We start from the raw sequence: 16920 nt of genomic DNA on the forward strand, positions 1-16920 counted from the left end.
GTTGTGCTGGATCGTTGACATTTGAGGTATGGGTGGGCATCCGGGAATTCTGCCCTCCCCTTCCCCCCCTTGAAGAACAAGATGACAGCAGAGGCTGGAGCCATGTTTATTGGGAGACAAGTGCATGTCATGATCACTAATGTATGTCCGTTGGGGAGGGGGGTGCAGGGACTGATTCCTAACACCCCCCCCAGAGACTCATTCCTGGATGTAGAGGTTGCTGGGGGCAGTAGGATCGTCTGCTGGGCGTGTCTCCACCACCACAGGCCTGGGGAAGGAGGAGAGAAGTCAGTTCATTCATTCATTCATTCATTCACAAAGGAGTTAATAGAGGCTGTGCCAGCACAGTTCTGGACTCTTGCAGTGATGTGCAGAGACAGTCTCTGCCCTTGAGGAGGCCAAAACGAAGACCAGCATGAATCAGTGAATAACATGACTGCAAACCACTCATGTAACGGAACACATTGCATGGAAACCTATCCCAAAGGGCTGGCCAGCGTGCCCCGAAGAATAGCGGGTGGAGCCTGAAAGAGGCTCAGGAGGGAGGGAACTTGGTGAAAAGTCAAGGAAAGGTGTTCTGGACAGAGAGAACAGCCTATGCAAAGGGTTTGAGGTGGGGGAGAGCTTGGGGCTTGGCTGCAGAAGTCAAAGTCTTGTGCGCTGTGGCCAGGATGGGGTATTTATCTTGTATTTATCTTGTGGCCAGGATTTGGTATTTAACGGGAGAGTTTAAATGGGGAGAGTGACACAATCGGATTTAGATTTTAAAAGACCGCTCTGGCATGTCAAAAGGCTGCAAGAGATCCTTGAAGGGGCTCTCACTGGCTAAATCTGGGAGTTTTCGTGCCTCGAAATTAATAATCATGATACTAATATATATTGTAACCCACAGAATAAAATGGAAATCCAGGAGGCTGTGCTGAAATACACACATACATACATACATGGTAGAGAAAGGACCGTTTCCCCCACAGTAGCATGCCAACTAATGAGTGCAGAAATAGGAAATCACCACTGGGTAACTATCCTAAAAATATATTCAGGCAAAAATCAATAATAGATACTAAAAGCCCTGAGCAAAAGTCTAATAGAAACAGTATAATTACACAGTCTCAGCAAATCACCGCAAAAGATACTTTTTTTTTAGCACAAAAGTAACTTACAGTGGAGAAACCGGACTCACCCCACCTTCCCCAAATGTTCAAAGATGGCACGACCAGTCCTGGGACAAACTGACATGATATGATGGACTGACGACCCGCCGTCACTTCTGCGGTACCCCTGCCCCCGCCATGCTTAACCTGGAAACCTCAAACCCAACTGAGGGACATTCTGGAAAACAACCTTCCGGTACTCTTCGAAAGTATCAAGGTCACGAAAAACAAAGAAAACCTGAAGAACTGTTCCAGGCTAAAGACTAAAGAAACACCACTCTTAAATGCAACCCATCATTCTGAATTGTCTCCAGGACCAGAAAAAAAAAAGTTATTATTTTTTTGGTTATAAAGAGTATCATTGGGCTAACCGGTGAGACCGGGTATGTGGGTTAGAAGGTAGCGATGTCTTGCGGTTATTTTTTGACAGCTGCACTGTGGTCTGTAAGAATATGTCTTTTGTTGGACTTAGGAAACAGTTCACACCCAAATAGAAAAAAAATGACACATATACAAAAGAGGATAAAATATACGTGATAAAAACAAAGCACACACACACACAAAGAAAAACAAAAACAAAAACCAACCAAAAAGTTAACATCTGAGGAACTGGATACAAGAATTTTTAAATTTCTTTTTGCAACTTCTCTGTGAGTCTAAAGTTAGGTCAAACTAAAAAGTGGAAATTAAAATTAAAAAAATAAAAATGTCCCCTTGGCTGCTGTGTGGGGAATAAGGCACAGAGATAGAAGCAGGGAGACCAAGAGAGAGAACGTCCAGGCCAAAGATACAGGTGGTTAGAGAGACCTCAAGACACCTCTCCAAATTGGAAGCCCCCCTCCCCAGTTCCGTGTTCCCCTTCCTTAAGTCCATACCTGGGGGAGCCAAGAAGACGGAAGGTGAGGGTGGGGTCTCTCAGCTCCTGCAACAGCTGGGGGAAAAGTGTGTGTTTCAGTATCTAGAAGACTCTTTCCCTTTCCCTTAAAGGGAACGGGGGTGGGGGAGAGGTCTCTAAACTTTTAGTCTTAGATCCAGAAATAATTCTAGTCAACACCATTCACCAGCTGTGTGACCCCCCAAGCAAGTTACTTTTCCTCTCTGTGCCTCAGATTACTAACCTGTGAAGTCACAGGACCTTCCTCATATGTGATGGTGAAGATTAAATACAAACACGTATGGGCAGCATCTGACACATCTATGAGCTAAGGACCATTTTTCACTCCATTTTCCAGATGGGGAAAGTAATGCATGGGAATGTTAAGTCATTTGCTTGAGGCCAATCAGCTGGTTCCAACCCAGCCCGTCTGTTCATGTTCTTAACCACCCACATCTCTCTCTAGTGACCCCCATTTTATAGTTGGAGACTGAGGTTCAGAGAGAGTAGACTCTCTCGCACAAGATCCCCCAGTGGCCTGGAATGAGCTCTAGACCCAAGAGACCCTGGGGTATAGAAGGGGACCTGGCTGAACTGAGACTGGAGGAAGCTTCTAGTCAGGGCTTCCCACCCTGACTCAATTCTCCTGATCCATCTGATGAACTGGATGCCTGATGGGGAAGGAGCGGAGTTGTGGGCATTGGGATGAAGCTTACCTGGTCTGAGCCTGGAGCCCACACCTGCACTCCATGCTTCCAAAAGGCCTGGAGCCGGCCCCCGACCATAGCTGGGAGACAAGCGGTGCCTGTTACGCTTGGGTATCACTGAGCCTCCATTCTGGACCGGGGGCCCTCCCATCCCTGCACGTACCCACGGCCTCTACTGCTTCAGTCATAGGGATCTCTGGAGTTCGAAGTCCCCGGACTGGGTCCCCCTCCGGAGTCACCAGCTTCAGAGACCCTAGAAGAGGGTAGAGAGAGGGCTATAAGAGTGAGGCTCAGAAGGATGCTGAGAGTGTACAATAAATTCACTGAGAAGCAAAGCAGGACAAGGGCAAGGCCCGGAGGGGCTCAGCATTTCTGAGAAGCACAGGGTCTGCGAAGCCGAGATCCAGGAACAGTGGAGAAAAGACTGGGAGGAGGGTCCTTACCGTCCATCAACACCATCACCTTGTCTTCCTCTACCTGGGTCACCTGCACCGGTCCCCTGTGCTCTGTTTGACAGGCAGAGGTTCAAAGGCCAATTCCCCCTGCTTCTGCCTTCCTCTGCTAGGCACCCTCTCCATTCCCAAGCTAAACCCCGCCCATCACAGCGGTCCCGACGGGTCCTCAATCTCACCGGCTGTATGCATCCACCTCTCTCCCCTCGCCCCAGCTGCAATCCCTTTCCCAGTTACCCCAGTTACATCGCAGGCTAAGCACAGCCCAGCCGCCCAGCCCACCCCCTCCCAGCAGCCCCGCCCCCAGCGAGCCTGCCCCACCCACCTGTGCTCATCTCGCCCAGCCAGCAGGAGAGCGCGCCGAAGCGCACGGTGTGGAAGAGCACCGAGTTCGCCGGCCGCCCCGGGCTCACGCCGATGCAGACGGCGGGCAGCTCGGAGCCCGGCCCGGTCAGTAGCGCGAACACTGGAAGGGGCGTCGGTAGCGGGAACAGCACCTGCTGCAGGCCGCACAGGGAGGGGCGGGCTCAGAGTCGTGGGGCGGGGCCTGAGAGGGGAGGGGCCTGGGAGGAGAGCCTGCAGGGAGCTTCCCAAGTATATTTCCTGGGCCCTCGGTTTTGGGGGATGGCACCTAGAAACTTCAGGGGGTAAGGCCCCAGAGGCGTGAGGTGATGCCTCCTTAGAAATGGGTGGATGTGGCTCAAAGTTGGCGTGCCTTGTTTGGAGCGTGCCGCCTTAGTGACAGCGAGGCGGGGTCCCCGGAGGGGCGTGACCTCACAGGCAGCAAAGTCTCCTTAGAGTCAAAGGATCTCAGTGGGGTCCCCTTAGAGACCCGAGGAATGGGGCATAGGGCCTGAAGGATAATTAGGCTGGAGTGAGAGGCGGAGCTTAAGGATCCGGAAGCTCTCAGAAGGGGGAACCTCTGGCGCCGACCACAGGTGGGCGGGGCCTCGGGGGAGATTGGAGCGGGGCCTCGGGTAGAAGCCGGGCTTCAAGAAACTCTCAGCAGAAGCGTGACAAGTGGAAGGCCCTAGCATGCAACCTCACAGAGTCCCCAGCCTCGACAGCCCCCCTACCCGGACCAGCAGGAACTTGTTCATGGGCTGGTACCACTGAAGCAGGACCACGGACGTCTCCAGTGCGCCGCACAGGAACGGGCCCCCCGAGTTCGCACCCTCCGCTGTGGGAGATGGGTAAGGATGGGTTAGGGTCAATATTCCCTCCCCTCCACGCCCCCCCCCCCAAGGGCACACAACTTCACCGGGCTGTTGACAGCCTGCCTCAACAATGTAACCCCCTTGGGTAGTTGCAGTCCCCGCCCCGCCACGCCCCCTTTCCTCACGTTCCCCCCACCCCACCCCGTCAGGACTCTCTCTCACCCACGCAGCAAGCCCGGCACCCTTTGGTGTCCTGGATCTTGGTGGAGACCATATTCTTCCTGCAGGAGAAAGCAGGTGTAAATGCGGAGGGACGGCAGGAAGGGGGGGTTGCGGGGGGCCTGTGGCGCCACTGGGGGCTGGTACCTTGCCAGTAGCCGGTGGGGGCTCATGTGAGCGATGGGGCTTCCCGCTCTCGTCTCCTTGCGCTCCAGCAGGCCCAGGATGCTATGAGAATACAGGTGGGGGGTCTTTCCTACAGCGTATGTGTGTGTAAGGGGAAGCAGGCAGTTAACGGACACCAGACACAGCCACCTTTCTCTGTCCCTTCTCTTGGCCCTATCCCTTTGAAACTCCCAAGGCTTCAAGTCTCAAACACTTTTATTTCTTCATTTTCCACTCAACGTATTGTAAATGTCCACCTTAGGCCAGGTCCTGTGCTTGGCTCTGGTGAACAGTGGTGAGGAAAATGAGTATGTTCCCTAGCCTCCCGTGCTGGTAGCCGCAGGAGAAACTATGGACACTTAGCCAGCCAGGTGAAGGTGCCCACGCTACTAAATTTAAGAAGAAACCGATCTAGAAATTCTCTTGAAGTCTGTCATCACAGATGTGATATTAACTAACTCATGAAGCCTATTTGGCCTGGTGTTTCCCCGTCAATTAGAAATTCTTTCACGCAAAATGTTTATAAAACAGTAACACAAAATTGTAACCTCTATCTACTCCCTCACTCTATTTCACAAAAGTGTGGGATAAGTTCCGACTCTCATCTAAACGTCAAAGAAATGTAAAGACTTACTGTAGACCTTACCTCAAAACTGACTTGAGGTGGGACTACTGTGAACCCCATTTTATGGGTAGGGAAACTGAGGCCCAGGGAGCAAGTCCCACAGTGAAAAAGTGGCTGAGATTTTTAACTGCGGGCTCTGTGAAGGGGGAGCCTATGTTTTTGTTTGTTTTATTTTGTTTTCAGCTGTGCCCATCTACCTCCCAACCCCTTCTCGACCCCTTAACTTCTGACCCCACTCCCCCCACCTGACCCACAGCCAGACCTGAGAGGGACATGAGGACATTGTTGATGGAGTACACCCAGGTAGTCCGGCTAGGAAAGAGCTGCAGAGAACGAGGCAGATGGCTCCCATAAGACCCCAGCAACCCCCAACTCCAGCCCCTGCCCTCAGTCCCCCAGCTGCTGTCCTCACCATCTCCAGTGTGGCCTCCTGATCATTCCGGTTCAAGATGAAAATGCCTTCCTCTGCCCCCAGGAGCAGGTGCTGGTCTGTGGGGACAGACACAAGGACGCTGGAACCTGCCTCATCCTGGGGAGGGGCCTCCCAGACCCTGACCTCACCCCAAACACTGCTAGTCTGTCCTCCAGCCCTGATGCTCAATTCTCTCTTACTCCCGGCCTCTGTCTCCCCAAATCTGAACTCAAACCCTGACCCAGTGCCAGCTCAAGCTGGTCTCATTCTTATCTACCTCTCAAGGCTGGACCTGCAAATCCTGACCACTGTCCCCTCAACTTTGACCCCAACATGAGTCATGCTTCCCCACATAGCCTCCGAAGTTCCATCCTTCTCTTCCCCAGTCCTGACCCCCAAATGCTAATCTTGTCTCAACACTGATCCTCAAACTCGGGCCCCCTGAAATGTGGCTTTTTCTGTCCAGTGTGTCCCCCTCAAACTCTAACTGTTTTTTTTTTAAATAAGTTTTAGTCATTTTTTAAAAAAGATTTTAAGTAATCTCTACACCTAACATGGGGTTTGACCTTACAATCCTGAGATCAAGGGTTGCCCACTCCCCCGACTGAGCCAGCCAGATGCCCCTAATGCTGGGTCTTTAACATTTACCCCTCACTGACCTTGTCTCCACATCTCTCATTCCCAAATCCTTTCCCTTTCTGCCTACATTCCCATCCCCCAAACTTCCGACTCCAAACTGCAGACCCCAGCCTCTGTACCGTTAACCTCCAGCTGAGGTTAAAGGGTCCAACTTATACCCCAAACTCTGACCATTCTGTTATGATATTCCTGGACCCTAAACTCTTACTTTCCTAATTTTCACCCACAAATTCATTTTCACTCTACCCGTATTTGATCCCCAAACCCCAACTGTAACCCTGGGCTCTGGTCCTCCCTCGGTTCTGCCCCTCCCCATCCTATTAAGACCCTCCCCAGGGGGCGCCTGGGTGGCTCAGTCAGTTAAGCTTCTGACTCTTGATTTCAGCTCAGGTCGTGATCTCACAGTTTGTGACTTTGAGCCCTGAATCGGGCTCTCTGCTGTCAGCACAGGGCCCCCTTCAGAACCTCTGTCTCACTCTCTCTCTCTCTCTCTCTCTCTCTCTCTCTGCTCTTCCCCCATTCTTGCATGTGCGTGCTCTCTCAAAAATAAATATTAAAAAAAAAGACCCTCCCCCACCCCTGCCTCTGTGCCTCCATTAAGGGCCCTCCCCATCCCCCTTCCTTTCCGTGACGCTCCTGAGTGCCCACCCTTGGTGGAGGGGTGTATCCAGGCAGCTGTGCTGTGGATCCGGAGGGGGCAGCCATTGAACAACTTCACGAGAAGGGCACATCCCTAGGCGGGCCACGGGGGCAGAGCAGCAGATCCAACAAAAGGAAGGAGGGGACACGAATGTGCAGGGGTTAAGACTCTGACGCAAGAGCACCAGCATTCAAATCCTGCCTCTGCCTCCTCAAAGGTTTATGACCTTGGCAAGCTATGTATCCCTCTCTGCCTCCGTCTCCCCATCTGTGACATGCGAGATGATGTCACTGCCTGTGATACCAAGCTCTATCTGTGAAGGTTTACACCACGTGTAAACATGAGATCGGGGTCTGGCACCGATCAACACCGCTCAACAAATGTCACCTAGCGTCATTGTTACTCTTCCTGTCCCCACACACCATCCCACCCCTAGGCACCCCCAGGCATCTAGAGGCGTGAGTCCTCAACACAGCTGGTCTCACCTTTCTCTTCATCTTTTCCTTCTTGGGGGGCAACAATGGGGGCTGACCAGGGTCCCGGGGGGTTGGGCTCCAGAGTGAGGGTTCTGAGACAGGGTGGGGGAAAATCAGTCCCCAAAGCAGCCCCCTCCCCTGCCCAACCCATACCCCCTGACCACCTCCTGCCCCAGCCTGCCCCGTTACCTGAATGGGCAGTTAGGTGGGGGCTTCGGGAGGCTGGGGGAGGCCCGAGATGGGGGGTGCGTGGGGGAGGCCCACTGGCACACCGGACCAGCACCCCGGGGCTCAGTTGCCCATCATCCCCAGTGCCCCCGGGACCCTCATCTGATGAAGAACGGAACTTGGGCTATGGAGATGGAGAAGACGTGTGGGGAAATACATTAGATCCCAACCCTGCCTCTGCCAGAACTGACATTGTTCATGGCTCTGAGCCCTCAATGTCCCACTACCATTCCAGGCATCAACCCTGACGCCCACAACACACTCCATCAACTAAAGAGTTGATGCCAGGGGCGGCTGGGTGGCTCATCAGTTAAGCTTCCCACTTTGGCTCAGGTCATGGTCTCCAGGTCCCAGGTCATAGTCTCCAGGTCCCATCAGTTTGAGCCTTACATTGGACTCTGGGCTGACAGTTCAGAGCCTGCTTTGGATTCTGTGTCCCCCTCTCTATCTGCCCCTCCCCCGCTTGCTCGCGCACTCTCTCTCTCTCTCAAAAATGAATAAACATTAAAAAAAAAAAAACACAAACCACAACTAAAGGGCTAATGCCAGATAGCTTAGTCCTGGGACCAGTGTCCCTCTGGCTAAATACTTTGAATTCCCATCCTGAGGTTCAAGGATGCTCCTTCCCGACTACAGTGTGTTCATCATCCTGGTCTCCCAGACTTCAAGGGACCTAGTGCCCCAGACTCCAGCCTTAGAGTGCCCAGTATCCCAGCCTCTAGGGACCCTGGCCTCCTGGTCCCCAGCCCCCAGCCTCAGCCCCCCGCCCCCGGCCCCCAGCTCTGTTGGCCCAAGGCCTTACCTTGGGAGGCAGTGGAGGAGGTATGTCATCTGCAGGGGTGGGGCTGGAACACAAAGATTGGGGAAGCAGGCACAGGTGTCGGTAACAAGGACTGGGGGCAGATGGGAGTGGTTTGGGGCTGGAGGTCTGAGAACAAGAGGGTGGGTGTGACTCGGTCTGGGCTGGAGCTGATTATTATGGCTGTTAGCATAGCCGTGCGGATACTGGCAACCACAACACCGGCTATCAAGTGGGGACAACGCGTCAAGCCTGAATCTTCACAGCCACCTCGTGATGCAGATCATATGAGCTCCTGGGGGCCAGGTTCTCACTTGGTGCTGGGCTCTGCCCACGAGCCCACTTCAGAGGAGATGCATAGAACGGATGGGTGGGCGAGAGGCGGACCCAGGCCTGGGGGCTGGGCTGACTGCAGGCACTGAGGTTGGGGTCTGGTGTTGAGGGAAATTTCCAGGGGGGAAGATGCGGGTGAAGGCTGGGCTTTGAGGGTTAGGGCTGTGGCGGAAAGTCTGGGGCCAGAGCAACATCTGGGAGCTGAGGGCTGGAGGCCCCGGGCTCAGCGTGGGTGCGGCTGGAGGAGGAAGGAGAGTGGGGGCGGAGGCTGGGGTCCGGATGGAAGGGACATGGTGGCTGTAGGAAGGTGAGGGTGGGTGAGGGCCAGTGGGGCTGGGGGCCACGCCTCTCTTACATGTCCACGTCGTCGTAGTCATCATCTGACTCTGACGGCTGCCTCCTGAGGAGTGACAGGCGTGACCCTCAGGCGGCTCCCTCACATATCCCAGCCCCCTCCCCTCCACACCGAGGGTCCCTGACCTAGGGCTGCTGCTCCTGAAGTCTCCAGGGGGCTGTAAGTGGGCCTGTGGGATAGTAAAGGGTCAGCAGTGCCTGGCGGAAGGGGAGGGCATCTGAGGTGAGCGGGGGGGAGGGGGGGGAGGCACCTCACCGTGTGGGCCGTGGGTCTGGACTCCATTCCTCTGAGCTTCCGGAACTGCATGTGCCGCCCTGGAAGGGAGGAAGGTAACACAGTGAGCTGAGGAGATGGATCTGAGAAAAGGGTAGAATTTGGGGGTTGAGGTCAGGATCTTAGGACTGGCGCTGTCCCTTGGTCAGGTGGGGAAAATCTTGGTTTACAGGATCTCATTTGGGGGCCGGTGTTTGGGACCAGAGAGATGGGGCTCAAAGTTATCCAGTGCTTGCTTTCAGCTTCCACTTGGGTCGTGGGGTCGGACAGAGATTTCTGAGGGCTCTTGGGGGGGGGGGTCCTTGTGTTATGGGAAGTCTCATGGAGTCTCTACAGTCATTTTGTAGCTCAGCTGGTGATGAGTTTTCTGGAGTCTCTTGCGGGGTCAGATAGTGAGAAGGGTCTCTGAGGGTCTGTGTGGAAATGACGAGGGCCTCCGGGATCTATCATGAGATCAGATGGTGGCAATGAGGGTCTCTGGCAGGATCACAGAGGGTAGAATGGTTCTCTTGGATCCGTTATCGGGTCAAGTAACCCCAAGCTTAAGGCGTCTCTACTTACGACAGCAATCAGCATCTGGGATCCCTAGAGAGCTGGATCGGTGAGTGGACCTGATCCTCCGGGGGACGGCAGGGGGCACCTGGGCAGAGTGGCAGCTGCATCAGGACCGTGGCCCTCCCCCAGACACCCCTACCACCCTGCGGGCCCAGCCAGGAGCCTCTGGCTCTCCCATAGCCCTCTGTGCCCCCAGCCCTGTGCCCAGCTCCCCATCCCTCCTCCCCCTTTTCCTTCTAAGAGAGGCCTCAGGAAAGCACTCCAGGCCTGGGGCCTAGCCTAAGCAAAGGCTGGGAGGTTCCAAGGCTTTTGTCAGCTGGGGCGCCCTCACCTCAGGCTCCTCATCTTCGATCTCGACAATTGGGGTCCCCTTCCCTGGATTCCTCAGTTTGTCAAGAAGATCTAGGATCAGGCTTCTATTTAGCCTGGGCTGGGACACCAGTTGATGCTGGAGAGGGGGAGGACGGTGTCAGCAGACAGAAGGCTGGTATTGGGGAGAGGCTGGGACACGGGCTCAAGAACCTAAGGTAATCTGGGGGGGGGGGCAACTGAGGAAGAAGGCAGGGAACTCTGGGAAACTGAGGCTGGGGGATTTTGAGGGGTTGGAAAGGATTAGAAGAGTCTAGGGTTCCCAGCAGGGGCCCTTGGAGAATCCCACAGGTACCTTAGTGGGGGAAAGGGGTCCCCGTTGAATTCCAGAGTATACCCAGGACTGGGTCTGGAGGCCCTTGGGAATCTGTGAGTTTTAGCAACTCAGGGTATCTTGGCAAAAGGTCTAGGGTACATTTTGGAGAGTTTTGGAGAGGTCCTGGGGAATTCTGGGGGTGAGTTTGGGAAGAGCTTTTCAGGGAAGGGAGGGGAAGTTTACACTGAGCATCTTGGTGGCACCGGGTCGTTTCTTGGGGTTCTTAGTGAGGGTGACTTTGACAAAGTTGTGGAAGGCAGCCGACCTTAGGAGGAAAAAGTTCTGGGGTGAGGAAACCAGAGACTCTCCCATCAGACCGTGGTTTCTGGCTCTGCCCTCCCTGGCCCTCCCTCACCCTCTCCCCTCTCCTACCATTTGCCTTTTTCTTTTAGCCTGGGGGGCTGGTAACCACTCTTCGACATGAGGAAGAGAACTCTGGAAGAGTAAGGAGAGGACATAGTGTTCAGACTCTCAATGACTCGAGGGGTCCCCCAAAGCACGGAGGTCACCAGGGAGCAAAGCAAGGGACAGAGCAAGAACAAGGTTTAGGTTTTACAGTGCACTGGGATGTCCCTTCCAGGGGACTCTGCTGATCACAGGACAGAACTACCGCAGTTATGAAGAGAGGCTCGGGGAATCCCTGCTGTGGGGGTGGAGGGCTGAAGGGGGTGGAGCCCTCCCGGTGTGGAGGGTTGAAGGAAAGGCTTTCTGGGTTGAGAGGCTCCTTGGGGCTCTGAGATGGAGCTCGGAGGAAGGGGTGTCCCCTGTAGGGGGCCTTGGTGTGGGGCAGCAGGCTGGGGGATGGCACTCAGGGTCAGGGCGGGGCAGGGCCTCTGGGCCCAGGGGGACTTGCCTACCTGAGAGGGTGCACGTCAAAGAGCGGTGGCTGTAGCTCGGCTAGTTCAATGGCAGTGATGCCCAGGGACCAGACGTCACACAGCTCGTTATATCCCCCCTTCAGGGCCACAGCTGCCACTTCGGGAGCCATCCTGGGGGCAGAGACCCTCAGAAAGCCAGCGGTGACACAAGGCGGGGAAGGGGAATACTCCTTGGTATGGGGGTGGGTGCGGGAGAGAGACAGAGAAGGAGAATGGGGCATGGAGAGAACCAGATGCAGAAAGAAACATCAAGGTGAAGAGACAAACAGAAATAGAGACACAAAAAAGTCAAGACAGAAGGATCAGAATAAAAACCAATACAAAGAGGGGCGCCTGGGTGGCTCAGTCGGCTAAGCAACCGACTTCAGCTCAGGTCACGATCTCATGGTTCACGGGTCTGGGTTCGAGCCCCGTGTCTGGCTCTGTGCTGACAGCTCAGAGCCTGGAGCCTGCTTCCGATCCTGTGTCTCCCTCTCTCTCTGCCCCTCCTCTGCTCATGCTTTCTCTCTTTCTCCCTCTCTCAAAAGTAAATAAGAACATTTTTAAAAATTAATACCAAGACACCTAAGTAAATGTAAAACTCGAGAGAGAGCCAAAAAGAAAACAGAATGTTCAACAGAAAAAGGCAGAGGCAGGGAAAGGGGCCGGGAAGGAGATTCCCAGTGATGCAGGTGAGGAAAACCACTGCCCCCACTCCATCCCCAGCTACCCGCCAGGCATCCCTCACCAGTAGGGCGTCCCAATGAAAGAGAGGCGTCGGGCCAGTGTTGCCCCAATCTGGGCTGAGATACCAAAGTCAGCTGGAGGCAGAGAGAGACATGGTGACCTGGGGTCCCCTATCCCCTTGGTCCCCAGCCAGACTCCCCCCAACGCCCACCAATCACACTCACCCAGTCTGACCTCCCCAGCATCATTGATGAGGATGTTGGCTCCCTGGGGGGGGGGGGAGGGAAATTAGAGGCTGTTGGAGACACCCCCCCCAACCCATGCTGCCTCCATCCCCTGGCCCTTCCCAACTGCCCAGCTCAACACCACCCTGAGCCCGCCAAATACTACTTCCGTCTCCTGGGCCCCCCACCCACAAGGCCACTTTTCTGCCCCTAGACTACCTTGATGTCCCGGTGTATCTTCTTCTGTGAGTGCAGATAGGCAAGTCCCTGGGGAAGAGAGTGGACATGGGGGCTGTGAGAGTCCGGGGGCTGGAACAGGGCCCAACCCGACCCAGGCCCACCAGACTTCTCCTCACCTGGAGCACTTCCCGGCAGACATAGCTAATCTGGAGCTCTGACAGGGGGCCTGTCACTGCAAACATCACACCCGTGGCGTTGGGTGGGAACCAGGACACCTGGGAGCCCCTGGCTCCCACCCACACTGGCTGAGATGATGCCACGTGGGGAGGGAAAGCATGTAGGATAAGTGGGAGGGGGAGACGGAGGGACGTCCCCGGGCAACGCAGGGAACATGAGGCTGGAGGGAGACAGATTCATTAAACGGATATTTACTGTGTCTACTGGGTACCAGGCACTGTGTTGGGGCACTGGGGAGACAGCTGTGGACAAGAGACAGACATCCCTGCCCTTGTGGTGAGAACATTCCGGGGAGACAACAAACAAACGAGATGAGTAAAGCATAGCACATGAGATGCTAATAAATCGTAAGAAAAAAAAAAAAAAAGCAAGAAAGAACAACAGGAAATATGTGTGGGAAGGGGTATGACATTTTACAGGGTGGTCGGTGAAGTCTACTCTACTCTGAGAAGGTGACGGGTGAAGACGTGATCAGTCCAGCTTGGAGGGGAACAGGAGAGCAGGTGCAAAGGCGTAAAGGTGGGAGAATACCTGGTGGGTTTGGAAAGCAGTAAGTGGGTGCAGCAGAGTGGGGGAGGGAGACGAGTGGCAAAGTCTGGCAGCTTGGGTGCAGGTGGGGGTCACACGGGGGAGCTTGGGCTTCTCTTTGGAGGGAAATGAAAGCCCAGGGGGGGCTCTGAGCAGGGGGTGATGTGACTTTGCAAAATGAGGAAAGGCAGAGGGACACAGACACACACACACACACACACACACAGAATGAGACAGAGAAACAGAAAGACAGAGAAACAGGAACAGATCCAAACTGAGATCGAAAAACATGAAGAAAGACGTTCTGAGAAACACAGAAACACAGAGGGGACAACAGGGAGACAACAGACAGAGAGAAGTGGTCGGAGACCAGCTTCAGCGGACTGGCTGTGTGGGCCACTTCCTCTCTGAGGGTCTCAGTTTCCCCCCTCCTTGATGACTTCTTAATGAATTTCTTCCTTTGCTGACATTTAAGATCTTGGGTTCAAAGGAGACAGAGAGATGACCAAAGACAGTGGTGGCCATCAGAAATTGAGAGGCGATCAGAGACCCACCCCCCCCTGCTACCCTCAAGTTTTCCAAAAGAGTGAAATGCAGGTTGAGAGGGAGAATCAGGAATTCAGTCACTCAGCCAACGAAAACGTGGACCATACGATGGGCCAAAAATGCAGAAATATTCAAACACCGCCACAGACACATTGGTGAGAAAATGCAGACGGGGGAAGATGGGAGGGGGAAGCAGAGGGGATCACTGCATGCAGAAGGACTGGGGCTGGACTGTCAGGTGCTGGAGGACAGGGCCCAGGGCCCACTTGGTCACTACAGCATCCCCAGCACCAACCAGGCCAGGCCCCAGGCCCAGAGTGGGGCTCCGTGCAGGAAATGTGGACCAGAAAGACAATCCCAGGAGGCACAACTCCAGAGACACAGGAGGGATGGACGGGGCGGGGCGGGGGGGCGGGGGATGAACCCCCTTGCCCTTCCTCTCACCTTGGTAAATGTCCTGGAGAGAACCAGCCCCACAGAATTCCATGCATATCCAGAACTTCTGCAGCCTACGACAATTCAGGAGTAATAATAACGGCAGTAATAAGTCATTATCATAGGACAGCCCGGCTCACTGTCTGTTTTGTTCCAATTCAACAAAAACTTTAACGTAACAGCTGTCATCCACCTCGCCCACCAGAGTGAGATCATTCCACTTCCATTTTACAGGTGGGCAAGTTGAGGCTCTGAGAGAAAATGTATGTTCAGGGTCAACAGGACTCAAACCCACATCTTTGGACTCCTAACCCCGGAGGACTCCTAACTCTGCCGTCCCATGCTAACCCAGGAGACAGGGCAGATATCTCCCAGGTTGCGCAGGTTAAGGGGGGGGTAGAGGGGCCCAGGGTGTCAGGTCTGGGGGACAGAGGTCATCACTAGGACATCAGGGATATTAATTTAGGGGTCAGGGGATTTAGGGAATTAAAGGAGCAGAGAGTGGAACCGGGGGACCTGGAAAACAGGATGATGAAAGATTAGTTTTAAGGGGCCTTGTTTTCAGGTTTGGTTACTATGAAGGGACCGCTGTCGGGGATCCCCGCTCAGAAATGGGCGTCCTGAATTGCAGAGCACATTGGAGAATGCTCTGGTCAGAAAAGTGGGACTTCAGACTGGGGATCAAGTTGGGGGGGGCAGTTTAAAAACAGGGGTCCAGGATTGGAGGTCAGGAATGGGGATTCCAGGCTAGGGGCCGGGGAGGGGGGTCCCAGGGCAGGTTTGAGGCTCATCACCAGAGATAACTCCCATGGTAGGCCACGATGTTGGCATGCCGGCAAGTTTTCAAGATGAGGATTTCCTTCTGAAGTGTGGAAACATCATCGTCTGTGAGGAGGGACAGGAAAGAAAAGGCCGCTGCAGGGGAGGCATATGGGGGAGGCAATACCGTGTCCCAAGAGGAGGGGAAGGGGTGTGGGGAAGGAGCTGCCGTCTCCTCACCAGGCTCCATCTTCACCATCTTCACTGCCACCAGGTCCCCCGTCACCTTGTCTCGAGCCTTGTAAAGGGGAAGTTGGCAGTCAGGCAGGCTCCATTCGCCCGAGTTCTTTCTCAGCATCCCTGACCAAAGCCAAGGACTGGGACCCTCTCTCATCCCCTTCCCTTCTTGGGCCTCATCCCAAAGTCTCACTGGTTTGAGGGTGATGGAGAAGGAGGGGTGTCCTCACCTTGAAGACTTCTCCATAGGTGCCGCCACCGAGCCGCTGCAGCAGGTCATAGTGGTCCCGGGGATCCCTATTAAAGATGTCGGGGTCCACGAGGTCCATCCCTGGGGGCTGGAGCTGGGCCCGCGCCCAGGGGCCAGCAGGGCCTCAGGGCTCGAGTGTGGCACCTCCCTCCCTCCCCACAAGTCCTGCGTCCTGCACCCGCCTTGCTTTGCCTCTACCGGCTGTGGCCTCCCCCCTCTCGCTTCCTGCCCCAGCACAGGGCTGTGCCCTGCACAACGCTGTGCAGCCGGCTCCACCCCCTGTCCCCTGGGCCCTGAGAGCCTGTCGGTGAGGGGCAACTTGCTTTGGGACCCAGGGGACCCCCCCCCCTCGAACTCAAGGGCCCTGGGCTGAATGTAAACCAGATGCAAACTATCTTATGATCTGGGGGGTGGGGGGGTGCCCTAGCACCCCCTCCCCCGTTCTGGGCGGTGGCTAAAAACCACAGTTGAAACTGCTGAGTGCTTGAGGAGATTGAGATGGCAGGCCCGCACAGGAGCGGTCAGGCAGTGGTGCCTGCTCCCTGGCGTGCATACATATACTTAGTGGTACGCGCTTATGCACCCACGGTACGTAGACCAGTACCCATGCCTGGATACCTGTGTGAACACATGTGGATGTACTCAGAGCACATACCCCTATGTATATGACACATGCTTGTGCATTCACGCCTACAGTGAGCAATCTGTACGCATATAACTCAAGACAGAACGCATGGGGCACTAGCCTTCACCGGCAAGACTGGAGCCAAAAGGGGATCGAGCGCCATCCGGCAGGGTCCAGGAGCCCTCACTCCAGCCGCTGTGGAGCAGGACACCAGCTTTGCGGGTCCCTACCCCGGGAGTTGGGGCGGAGCGTGAAGACCAAGTTCAAGGCTTGAAATTCCAAAGCTCAGGATGCTGCCTGGGGCAAAGGGGACCTCAGAGAGCACCTCCCTGGGAACTTTGGCTGTGGCCCAAATTAAGGACTGCTACGTGCACCCCGGCAGTTTTGTGACTTCACGATCGCGCGCAACACGACGCGCGGGCGCGCAGCTAGACAGCCGTCTTCCTCCTCGGGAGTTCGCGCGCACGTTCTAGGGGCTACAACGCGGTACGCGAGGCCCGGGAAAAACGTTAGCCCCGCCTCCTCGCCCCGAGAGGGCGCCTGCGTACTGAGCTAGATGAAGCCTTTTCTCTCGCTGTAGGGCCAGCTCGGGTGCAGCGTATGCGCA

General features: G+C 55.0%; 1 protein-coding gene across 3 annotated transcripts; it reads right to left on the minus strand.

Annotated features, from left to right (window-relative positions):
* Nucleotides 1-90: 90 nt before the first annotated feature.
* MAP4K1 (mitogen-activated protein kinase kinase kinase kinase 1) lies at nucleotides 91-16895 on the minus strand. Of its 3 annotated transcripts, XM_053209977.1 has the most exons (32): nucleotides 16544-16895; nucleotides 15669-15735; nucleotides 15442-15499; nucleotides 15237-15327; nucleotides 14452-14516; nucleotides 12873-12928; nucleotides 12736-12783; nucleotides 12517-12559; nucleotides 12354-12426; nucleotides 11606-11737; nucleotides 11121-11183; nucleotides 10932-11013; nucleotides 10395-10511; nucleotides 10070-10148; nucleotides 9491-9549; nucleotides 9361-9404; nucleotides 9236-9280; nucleotides 8551-8593; nucleotides 7710-7872; nucleotides 7530-7612; nucleotides 7053-7137; nucleotides 5766-5842; nucleotides 5616-5676; nucleotides 4711-4819; nucleotides 4567-4625; nucleotides 4264-4367; nucleotides 3513-3687; nucleotides 3179-3241; nucleotides 2899-2988; nucleotides 2745-2815; nucleotides 2030-2085; nucleotides 91-268 (listed from the first exon to the last, which is right to left on the minus strand). In XM_053209977.1, the coding sequence occupies exons 3-32, from the start codon at nucleotides 15458-15460 to the stop codon at nucleotides 199-201; spliced, it is 2325 nt and encodes a 774-aa protein (XP_053065952.1). In that variant the 5' UTR covers nucleotides 15461-15499; nucleotides 15669-15735; nucleotides 16544-16895; the 3' UTR covers nucleotides 91-198. The 3 variants fall into 3 exon arrangements, with proteins under 3 accessions (XP_053065952.1, XP_026900663.1, XP_026900664.1); XM_027044862.2 differs by lacking the exon at nucleotides 16544-16895 and having other exon boundaries at nucleotides 15669-15907; XM_027044863.2 differs by lacking the exons at nucleotides 3179-3241; nucleotides 16544-16895 and having other exon boundaries at nucleotides 15669-15909.
* Between the last annotated feature and the right edge of the window lie 25 nt (nucleotides 16896-16920).

This window comes from Acinonyx jubatus, chromosome E2 (assembly GCF_027475565.1).
Source record: "Acinonyx jubatus isolate Ajub_Pintada_27869175 chromosome E2, VMU_Ajub_asm_v1.0, whole genome shotgun sequence".
Lineage (NCBI taxonomy): Eukaryota > Metazoa > Chordata > Mammalia > Carnivora > Felidae > Acinonyx > Acinonyx jubatus.